This window comes from Grampus griseus (genome assembly GCF_964374135.1).
Source record: "Grampus griseus genome assembly, chromosome: 14".
Classification (NCBI taxonomy): domain Eukaryota; kingdom Metazoa; phylum Chordata; class Mammalia; order Artiodactyla; family Delphinidae; genus Grampus; species Grampus griseus.
Genome location: NC_139008.1, coordinates 15,022,334 through 15,034,483, shown reverse-complemented (window position 1 = coordinate 15,034,483; position 12,150 = coordinate 15,022,334). Strand labels below are relative to the sequence as shown.

The 12,150-nt window shown below is 36.8% G+C and overlaps 1 protein-coding gene across 1 annotated transcript in view; it reads right to left on the bottom strand.

Moving 5' to 3' along the window:
- Nucleotides 1-12,150, bottom strand: part of SEPTIN14 (septin 14) — a gene marked incomplete at its 3' end in the record, with an annotated part of 41,948 nt that overhangs the window by 19,401 nt on the left and 10,397 nt on the right. The window contains exons 4-5 of the mRNA XM_082670525.1: nucleotides 7,892-8,078; nucleotides 4,253-4,414 (exon numbers count right to left, since the gene is read on the bottom strand). Of these exons, the coding sequence (XP_082526651.1) occupies nucleotides 4,253-4,414; nucleotides 7,892-8,078 (349 nt within the window). The remainder of the gene's footprint in view (nucleotides 1-4,252; nucleotides 4,415-7,891; nucleotides 8,079-12,150) is intronic.

The window sequence follows — 12,150 nt, the reverse complement described above, 5'->3', positions numbered from 1 at the left end:
TGGTGTACATGGTGTATCACATTGATTGATATGCTTATGTTGAACCATCTTTGTGACCCTGGTCATGGAAAGCTTGTTTTTTAAAAAGGTAAACAAAATTGACAAGCCTTTAGCCAGGCTGATTATAAAAAAGAGAGAGAGGGCTTCCCTGGTGGCGCAGTGGTTGAGAGTCCGCCTGCCGATGCAGGGGAAACGGGTTCGTGCCCCGGTCCGGGAAGATCCCACATGCCACAGAGTGGCTGGGCCCGTGAGCCATGGCCGCTGAGCCTGTGCATCCGGAGCCTGTGCTCTGCAACGGGAGAGGCCACAACAGTGAGAGGCCCGCGTACCACAAAAAAAGGAAAAAAAAAAAAGAGAGAGAGAGAGAGGGCCCAAATAAACAAAATAATAAGTGAAAGAGGAGAAATTACAATGAATATTACAGAAATTAAAAAATCATAAGAGAATACTATGAATAATTATAAGCCAATAAATTGGACAACCTAGAAAAAATGGATAAATTCCTAGAAAAATATAATCTCCCAAAACTGAACCAGGAAGAAATATATAATCTGAACAGACCAATATTTAGTAGTGAAATTGAATCAGTAATCAGAAAACTCCTAGCAAACAAAAATCCAGGACCAGACAGCCTCATATGGGAATTCTACTAAACATATAAAGAAGAGCTAATGCCTATCTTTCTCAAGCTACTCCAAAAAACTGAAGAAGAGGGAACACTCCCAAATTCATTTACGACTCTACCATTACCCTGATACTAAAACCAAAGACACAGCAAAAAAAAAAAAAAAGAAAGAAAATGACAGGCCAACATCTTAGGTGTATATAGGTACAAAAATCCTCAACAAAATATTAGGTAACCAAATTCAACAATATATAAGAAGAATCATAAACCATGATCAAGTCTGATTTATTCCAGGGATGCAAGGGTGGCTCAATATCTGCAAATCAATCAGTGTGACACACCATATTAACAAATCAAGGGATAAAATCTCATGATCATCTCAATAACTGTAGAAAAAGCATTTGACAAAATTCAACATTCATTCATGATAAAAGCTCTCATCGATGTTGGTGTAGAGGGAACATATCTCAACATAATAGATGCCATTTATGACAAACCCACAGGTAAAATCATACTTAATGTTGAAAACTGAAAGCTTTTCCTCTAAAATCAATAACAAGACAAGGATGCCCACTATCACCACTTTTATTTAACATAATATTGGAAGTCCTAGCCACAGCAGTCAGAGAAAAAAATGTCATGAAGAACCTAGGGGTAAGACAGGAATAAAGACACAGACCTACTAGAGAATGGACTTGAGGATATGGGGAGGGGGAAGGGTAAGCTGCGACAAAGCGAGAGAGAGGCATGGAGATATATACGCTACCAAACGTAAGGTAGATAGCTAGTGGGAAGCAGCCGCATAGCACAGGGATATCAGCTCGGTGCTTTGTGACCGCCTGGAGGGGTGGGATAGGGAGGGTGGGAGGGAGGGAGACGCAAGAGGGAAGAGATATGGGAACATACGTATATGTATAACTGATTCACTTTGTTATAAAGCAGAAACTAACACACCATTGTAAAGCAATTATACTCCAATAAAGATGTAAATAAATGGCATCCAAATTGGAAGGGAAGAAGTAAAACTGTCAGTATTTGCAGATGACATGATACTATATACAGAAAACTTTTAAGCCTCTACCAAAAAACTACTGGAACTAATAAATGAATTCAATAAAGTTGCATAAAAAGGTTAATATACAGATTTCTGTTCCTTTTCTATACACTAATAATGAACTATCAAAAAGAGAAAGCAAGAAAACAATCCTGTTTAAAATCACATCAAAATGAATAAAATACCTAGAATTGGCTTAAAAGAGGAGGTGAAAGATCTATACTCTGAAAAATATAAGACGTTGGTGAAGGAATATGAAGATGACACCAATTAGTGAAAAAAATATACCACAATCATGGGTTGGAAGAATTAATAATGTTAAAATGTCCATACTACACAAAATAACCTGTAGATTTAATTCAACTCCTATCAAAATACACATGACATTTTCCACAGAACCAGAATAAATAATAATAAAATTGTATGGTTCCACAAAAGTCCTTGAATAGCCAAAGCGATCTTGAGAAAAAAGAACAAAACTGGAGGTATCACACTCCCTGACTTCAGACTATACTATAAAACTACAGTGTCAAAATAGTATGGTACTGACACAAAGACAGACATGTAGATCAATGGAACAAAACAAAGAGCCCAGTTATAAAACTACACAAATATGGCCAATTAATCTATGACAAAGGAGAGAAAAATATACAATGCGGAAAAGACAGTCTCTTCAATAAATGGTGCTGGGATAACTACATGATAACTACACAGCTACATGTAAAGGAATGAAATTAGAACCTTTTGTCATAAGATATACAAAAATAAACAGAAAATTGATTAAAGACCTAAATGTAAGACCAGAAACCATAAAACTCCTAAAAGAGAACATAGAACACTCTTTGACATAAGTGGTCACAATATTTTTTTGGATCTTTCCCCTCAGGCAGAGGATACAAAAGCAAAAAAAATAAACAAATGGGATCTAATTTAATTTAAAACCTTTTGCACATCAGAGGAAACCATCAACAAAATGAAAAGACAACCTACTGAATTAAAAAAATTTGCAAATGATATATCTAATAAGGGGTTAATACCTAAAATATATAAACAGCTCATACAATTCAACATCAAAAAAAAGCAAACAACCCAATTTTTAAAAAGGGCAGAAGACCTCAATAGACATTTTTTCAAAGAAGACATGCAGATGGCCAACAGGCACATGAAAAGATGCTTAACATTACTAATCATCAGGGAAATGCAAATCAAAACCACAATGAGATACCACCTCACATCCATTAATATAAACTATTACTTAAAAAAAAACCCAGAAAGTAACAAGTGTTGGTATGAATGTGGATAAATTGGAATCCTTGTACACTTTTGGTGGGAATGTAAAATAGTGCAGCCACTATGGAAAACAGTATGGCGGTTCCTCAAGAAATTAAACGTAGAATTACCATACAATCCAGCAATTCCACTTCTTGGCACTACCCAAGGGAATTGAAAGCAGGGACTCAAATAAATATTTGTACAGGTATAAAAGGGCAAATATTATATATTTCCATCTACTAGAAGTACCTTGAGTAGCCAAATTCATAGGGCTGAGGGAAAGAGTAATGGGGAATTATTGTTTATTACAGAGCTTCAGTTTTTGAAGATGAAAAGAGTTCTATGGATATAGATGGTGGCAATGATAGTAGCACAACACTGTAAAAGTATAATGCCACTCAGCTGTAAGCTTTAAAAAAGTTTAAGGTGGTAAATTTCAGGTTATGTGTATTTTACCACAATTTTAAAACCTCTTAGAAGAAAACTTATAAGTAAATCTTTATTACCTTGGATTTGACAAAACATTCTTAGATATGACATCAAAAGCACAACTAACAATAAAAATAAATAAACTGGACTTCATCAATATTAAAAAGTTTGTGTTTCAAAGCACACCAAAAATAAAATGGAAAGACCAACAGATTGGGAGAAATATTTGCAAATCATGTATCTCATAAGCAACTTGTATCCAGAATATATAAAGAACTCTTACAACCCAATAATAAAAAGACAAAAGCTCAATTAAAAATAGACAAAGGGTCTGAGTAAATTTTTCTCTTGGGAAGACATATTAATAGCCGATAAAATCATGAAAAGACCAAATATTATATAATTCCATTCATATGACATGTCCAGAACAGAGAAATCTGAAGAGAAAGAAGTTGATTAGTGGTTTCCTAGGGTTGGTTGAGAGGAGGGCTGACAGGTAGTAGGTGAGAAAGCTGAAGAGTATGGGATTTCTTTTTGAGAAATAAAAATGTCCTAAATTTCGTTGTGGTCATGGTTGCACACACTGTGAATAAACTAAAACTCACTAAATTGTATATTCTAACAGGTGAGTCACATGGTATGTGAACTATATCTCAATAAAACGCTTTTTAAAAGAATTGATTATCAGCAAACATTTTTCAAAATCAAGAAAGTGAAACATTTTCCCACACTGGCTTTTGGGAAAAAAATATCTTATTTATAGTATCTTTGTCAGATACAAGTGACACTATATTACTAATATTGTTACTTATAAATTATACTTTCATTCCCACCTGTCAAATAGAACTGATATTCAGTAGTTAGAAGCTTACATTCATTGAGGTGTCCACGTCCATGGTAGCTTCATCATCTGTTGGGAACTGGTATATCTGGATGCCATTACTAATCAATTCACTCATTATCTTACACTTAAATTTCTGTAAATCATTTTTAGAAATTGTATCTGCTTTGGCAATCAGTGGTATAATGTTCACCTATTAAGAAAGAAGCAAACAAAATCTCACCATTGAGGATTTGTTATTAATTTGTTATATTTACAGTCAAAGCCTCAATTTCTGACAATAAATTTTCATAACTAGATTATCACTGGCTATCATGACTTCCTCACAGAATTACTTTCCAAAATCATCAGTACTTTTGAAGATTAATCTTTAATCAGAATTCAGGTTTAGAAACCTCAATTTTCTTTCTCAAACTTTCTTACACATCTGGAGTTAGTAAAATGTAAGTAGCAAAATGAAGTATGATCAATTTGATTTCATTATCAATTTGATTTCTTATTAAACTGAGTATTAAACAGTCAGAAGAGACCTTTCATCAAAATTATAGAACAGATCAACTTTGTCCTTCTACCTGTCATTCATTTGCATCATCTTCTCCATAAATCCACCTTAATCACTGTCCCATTTTCTAGGTAGAATCTTGTTCTACCTAGATGACCTTGCAGGTAGATCTGCTTGTGTTTTTCAAAGACCACCTAAAAATAGTAGACTTTTTTTTACTATACTTTAAAAGCTGAGTGTGTATATATGTGTGTATAGCACCGTGCTAACAAAAAAGTCCATTTGTAATTTGTAAAAAGAAATGATTTCACATTGCATATTTGAACTTGAAATTTTATACATAAAATTTTCTTCCTAGCTCTACAATATGATCATTGCTTCTCAATGAATTTACATCTTAATAATTAAACTTTGTAGAAAATAACAATATAAAATTCCAAAATATGTTTTATTACTGTTAAAATAAATTGTTACTGTTAAATCATAGCTACACAACGTTAAGTTCTGTGATCTAGTAGAAATGCATAAAAGTCAGTTTTAGGTCTATTGCTTTTGTTTTAGGTTCCTCAAAGTACATTTTAAAAAAATCCTTATGAAAATCTAGGGCTTCAATATTATAACGTAGATGTTCAAAATTTTGTCTAATTTTTTTTTTTTTTTTGCGGTACGCGGGCCTCTCAATGTCGTGGCCTCTCCCGCTGCGGAGCACAGGCTCCGGACGCGCAGGCTCAGCGGCCATGGCTCATGGGCCCAGCCGCTCCGCGGCATGTGGGATCTTCCTGGACTGGGGCACGAACCCATGTCCCCTGCATCGGCAGGCGGACTCCCAACCACTGCGCCACCAGGGAAGCCCCAAAACTTTGTCTAATTTTAAAATCTTGAATAATACCTTGCATAGTAAAAAGCAGACAACTGCTATGGTAGATTCAAGACTAACATAAATGTCTTGGGTTGTATTAGTGAGAAAGCTGGGAAAAGATATCCTTCAGTGATAGTAAATCATTAACACATGAGAAATGAAAACGCTTCATGTCAATAATTCCTCAGGTGTTCATATTTAAGGAACAAAAGTCACTTATTGCAAGGAGAGCTGAGAAACCTGTAAGAGAAGACAACAGACAGACACAGCCTTGCCCAACCCTTTATGCAATGGTCTTTGCAAAAATTAGTAACTTCTTGTATCTGGAAATGGCTTGATGATTACAGCTGCCCATAAAATTAAAAATAAAACTGTGTGTCCTTGAGTATTGAATATAGTACTAACCGAGAAATTGAGACAGCTCTTAATTTTAGCTAGAAATCTAACTTCTTTCAACTACTTGGTGACTTAGATTAAGTACAACGTTTCTTTCCAGTTTGAACAATACATAGCAAAGGTCAGGCCTTCTTTGATAAAGGGAACGCAATTTTAGAACTCTTCCTCCCTTCAACTGAATAAAGTTGAAGACAGCATGTTTTACCAGGGCTGAGTGCAGAAAAGAATCTCATGACATAACAAGTTCTTTCATATGTACATTTGCTCTCTGTTGGAAAAAAAAATTATATATATTCTGAATTTTCTCTGACAGAACCAGTAGCCAGGATCATGAAATCTTCATGTGTCACACCATCAGTGGTACCGGGTAAACGTTAATGGCATTATTTTATAGTACTATAGAGTAAATTCTATTTCAAAACTACAGGTAAATGACCATGATCTGAATTATGATTTAATCACAAACCCCTAAATTTAAAAAAAAAATTTTTTAAGTTTTTAAAATTTTTATTTTAGATTGGAGCATAGTTGATTAACAATGTTGTGTTCATTTCTGGTGTACAGAAAAGTGATTCAGTTATACACATACATGTATCTATTCTTTTCCAAATTCTTTTCCCATTTAGGTAATTACAGAATATTGAGCAGAGTTCCCTGTGCTATACAGTTGGTCCTTGTTGGTTGTCTATTTTAAATATAGCAGTGTGTACATGTCAATCCCAGACTCCCAATCTATCCCACACCCCCACCCTTCCCCTCTGGCAACCATAAATTCTGTTCTCTAAGTCTGTTTGTTTCTATTTTGTAAGTTCATTTGTATAAATTTTTTTTTAGATTCTGCATAGAAGTGATATCATATGATATTTGCCTTTCTCTGTCTGACTTACTTCACTTAGCATGATAAATTTTAAATTTTATTAAATTTTTTAAAACCTGTGTCTCATTTTCCTAACTGATACACATTGTAATTAAATTTCTCTGGAAAGGAAGAAAGGTTGAAATGTATCAAATGCTATTATGGGCTGAATATGTCTCCCCCTTCTCTCTCACACATATCTTAAAGCCCTAAACCCCAGTATCTCACAAAGTATTTGGAGATAGAGCCTTTAAAGAGGTGATTAAGTCAAAATAAGGCCATGAAGATAGGCCCTAATCCAATCCCACTGGTGTCCTCATAAAAAGGGGAAACTTGGACAGAGACATCAGCTGTGTGTACAAAGGAAATATCATGTGAGGACGCAGTGAGAAAGTGGCAATCTGCCACCTAAAAAGAGGTTTCAGAAAAAATGAAACTTGGCGACACCTTGGTCTTGAACTTATAGCCTCCAGAATTGTGAGAAAATTAATTTCTGTTGTTTAAACCACTAAGTCTGTGGTATTTTGCAATGGCATCCCTAGGAAACAAACATAAATGCTTTAAAGATTAACAAAAAAGGACTTCCCTCGTGGCGCAGTGGTTAAGAATCCGCCTGCCAATGCAGGGGACACGGGTTCAAGCCCTGGTCCGGGAAGATCCCATATGCTGTGGAGCAACTAAGCCCGCGTGCCACAACTACGGAGCCTGCGCTCTAGAGCCCATGAGACACAACTACTGAGCCTGCGTGCTGCAACTACTGAAGCCCATGTGCCTAGAGCCTGTGTTCTGCAACAAGAGAAGCCACCACAACGAGGAGCCTGCGCACCACAATGAAGAAAGCCCGTGCACAGCAACGAAGACCCAACACAGCCAAAAATTAATTAATTAATTAATTTTTTTAAAAAAAAGATTAACAACAACAAAAAAAGATATATATATATATATATATATACATATTACAAAATAACAAGTTCTCTGTGTGCAAATGCCTTCAAGATTTGTATTATTTCACAATAAGTATCAAATCTTGATAGGTTGATAGATTTACCGAACGCACCTTACTGTCAATGTTCTTCATGGTTAATAGATCAAGGGGTTTCAGAGAATGTCCTGTAGGTGAAATGAAGTAAAGGCACACGTGGATACGGGAATCATGGTAGTCAACAAAGGAACGCTTAATTTTCAATTCTTCTTGAAGATAGGACTCAAACTGAGCATCTATGTAGTCACCTATTAGCTGGTAGCTGAAAAAATGATTATTTAAACATTTAGCATAACAGATTAATATCATCTGATGTCTGCATTTTTACCATTTAATATCTAGTTAATATGTGTACTCACTAGTTTGCCACAGTGATAAAATGTGCATAATATGTCCTTACAAAGATAACAGCTACAAGCTGTTACAAAGCAACAAAAAGTCCTCTTGTTTATAGAAAAGGAAAAATGATCTATCAGTTCAATGAAGTTCAAATCAGAAAACAAATTTTTTTATATGTATACATATGTATAAGTGCAAAGAACCAAGAATGCTCAAGACATACTGAAAAAAAAATGAAGAAGATATATTCTTCATATATCACGTCTTACTATGTATGAAGTAAAATAATTAATACAGGATGGTATCAGCACAAGGATAAAGAGACTAAAGCACAAGAGAATTTTTGGATGTGACAGGACTGTTCTATGTCACAACTAAGATGGTGGGTATAAACTCTATGCATTTTTTAAAACCTACAGAAGTATACACCACAAAAATTGAGTCTTACTGTATGTAAATTTTAAGAGTGCCACCAGTATCATGACAGTGAATACATCTCTCCTTTTGCCCCCCTTTTTAACAGCTAATAATTGGATCCACCCACAAACAAAAGTACCTCTGTGGGAGATGGGACACAGCACCACATGCCAGGGAACCAGGAGGAATCTTGCCCAACTGTATGGCAATAGGGCGACAGATGTCCATACAGGCTGTGGAACCAGCAGGAGCCAGTGAACCTGCCACACCCTCTTGCGTACAGTCGTGGAAAAATTGAAGTGTGCTGACTTGGACACATACCCACAGATGGGAGAGACCTGTAGAAGTTCAGCAATCCATATGGCAGATTCCAGCACTTCGTGGAGAATAAAAAAGAATTTGGATGCGCTGGAGAGGGTAAGAGGAATTTCGCCAGTGTCAATGCTCCCCCAAAACAACAGAGCACAGGGCTGAAATAGTCATCAGTAACCTCTCCCACGAGAGAATGGGAGGCTGTGAGTGAGTGCCCAGCACCCAGTGCCTGGCTGTGCAGGACATTGTTGGAGAAAACCATTTCTCTCCAGAAGCACCTAGAATACTGAAGCCGGAACTCCATGACTAGGGACAAAAGGACACCAGGAAAGAGGTAGATAAGAATATCAAAGGGCATTAAAGGGACATGCTGACCAAGCTCAGGACTTCAGCAGGAAACTCAGCCATTAGCCTCTGGGAGAACCTCACTTGATGATCTCCCCCATTGGACCCATGCATACTCCCAGTGCCCCATATAAACCCACACCTCCCCACACTCTGCAGCAGGCTGTGTGCACACTCCTGCATGTGATGGCAAGAGTGAGATCTGGTAAATGGAGTGTGCTCAGAAAAATCAGACCAGAATCTGTGAGCAAGAGAAACCACTTTCTGGAAATTTTGAGCTATAGCACCACTTTCTGAAAGGAAAAAAAGAAGTTCCTAGAAGCCAGCCAGGAGAGTTGTAAGAATCAGAGAAGGCATAAAAGCTTAAGAATTTTGCCACAAGAGGGAGTAAGAACTGTGGAGCTGGGCTGTCCATACAAGATCAGAGAAAGCTCCCAGATATAACAGGACTAATAAACAGTATATCCACCTAAATGCAACTAGTAAAGGATTTGAGGAGCTGTCTGCTACTTCAAGTGCAAAAGCAGCAATGCAAAACTCCAAGGAATGTGAAGAATCAAGAAAACATGTCACCTGCAAAAGATAATAATAATCCTCTAATAACTGAATCACAGGCACAGAATTTTGCAATCTATCTGAAAAAGATTTCAAAATAATTGTTTTAATGAAACTCAATGAGATACAAGAAAACACATAAAGACAATTCAACAAAATCAGAAAAACAATGTATGAGCAAAATTAGAAACTTAAGAAAGGGATAGAAATCTTAAAAAAAAAAAAAAATCCAAACAGAAATTCTGGGACTGAAAAATTCAATGAATGAAATAGAAAATGCAATAGAGGGCATCTACAGCAGAAGAGACCAAATGGAAAACAGAATCAGTGTGCTAGAGAATAGGAACTTTGAAATAACTCAAGCAGAGGAAAATAAAGACGCAAAGAATGAAAATGAATGAAGAAAGCTTATATGATCTAAGGGACTTCAAAAATATATAAATATTAGAATAGTTGGATTTTCATACTGAGAGGAAAGGAAGAAAAGGGCAGAAAGTTTATTTAAAGAAAGAATAGGGACATCCCTGGTGGCGCAGTGGTTAAGAACCCGCCTGCCAATGCAGGGGACACGGGTTTGAGCCTTGGTTCGGGAAGATCCCACATGCCACAGAGCAACTAAGTCCGTGTGCCACAACTACTGAGCCTGCACCCTAGAGCCTGTGAGCCACAACTACTGAGCCCGTGAGCCACAACTACTGAAGCCCACGTGCCTAGAGCCCATGCTGCACAACAAGAGAAGCCACAACGATGAGAAGAAGCTCGAGAACTGCAATGAAGAGCAGCCCCCGCTCGCCGCAACTAGAGAAAGCCCGCACACAGCAACAAAGACCCAAAGACAGCCATAAACAAACAAACAAAAAAACAAACAAATAAATAAATAGAAAGAATAGCTGAGTGGTGACCTAAACGGGAAGGAAATCTAAAAAAGAGGGGATATATGTATACATATGACTGATTCATTTTGCTGTACAGCAAGAAACTAACACAACATTATAAAGCAACTATACTCCAGGAAAAATTAACTTAAAAAAAAGAAAGAATAGCTGAGAACTTCACAAATTTTGGGAGACACTTAGCCATCTAAGTTTACAAACCTAATAGATCACCATATATCTCAATGCATAAAGACCTTCTCAAGACACCATATAATGAGGCTATCAAAAATCAAAGACAGGGGCTTCCCTGGTGGCGCAGTGGTTGAGAGTCTGCCTGCCAATGCAGGGGACACGGGTTCGTGCCCCGGTCTGGGAAGATCCCACATGCCGCGGAGCGGCTGGGCTCGTGAGCCATGGCCGCTGAGCCTGCGCGTCCGGAGCCTGTGCTGAGCAACGGGAGAGGCCACAACAGTGAGAGGCCCGCGTACCGCAAAAAAAAAAAAAAAAAAAAAAAAAAAAAATCAAAGACAAATACAGAATCCTAACAGCAGCAAGAGAAAAAAGAAGTGTAACCTATAAAGAAACCCCCATTAGGCTATCAGCAGATTTCTCAGCAAAGACCTACAGGCCAGGAGAGAGAAAAATAACAAAATATAAAAATTGCCAGCCAAGAATACTCTGTTTGGCAAAGTTATTCTTCAGAAATGAAGGAGAAATAAGACTTTCCCAAACAACAACAAAAAAGCTGAGAAAGTTCATTGGTACTAGATCTGCCTTGCAAGAAAATCTTTAAGAAATTCTTCAGACAGAAGCAAAAAGACACTAATTAGAACATGAAGATGTACAAAAGTATATAACACACTGGTAAAGGCAAATATACAGATTTAGAAAAATCTAATCTGTGATAAGATAGCATGTTAACAACTTAACTAGAGTATAATGGTTAAGGACAAAAGTATTAAAAATAACTATAGTACTGTAATTTGTTAAAGAATATATAATATAAAAAGAGGTAAATTTGTGACCTCAAAATATAAAATGGGGAGCAAAAGGGTGAAATTTTCTTATGCGATCAAAGTAAACCACGTATCAGTTTTATCTGTAAGATGTTTTATGTAAGTTTCATGACAACCACAAAGCAAAAACCTAGAGTAGATTCACAAAAGATAAAGAAAGGGAAATCAGAACATACCAGCACAAAAAATCACCAATTTACAAAGACAGAAAGAAACAGAGAAAAAAACTAAATAATGGAACTACGAAACAACCAGAACACAATTAATAAGATGGCAGTAGTAAGTCCTTACATCTCAGTAATTATTCTAAATATAAATGAGTTGAACTCAGTAATCAAAAGGCACAGTTGGCTAGATGGATTAAAAAAATAAAACCCGGGGCTTCCCTGGTGGCGCAGTGGTTGAGAGTCCTCCTGCCGATGTAGGGGACACGGGTTCGTGCCCCGGTCTGGGAAGATCCCACATGTCGTGGAGC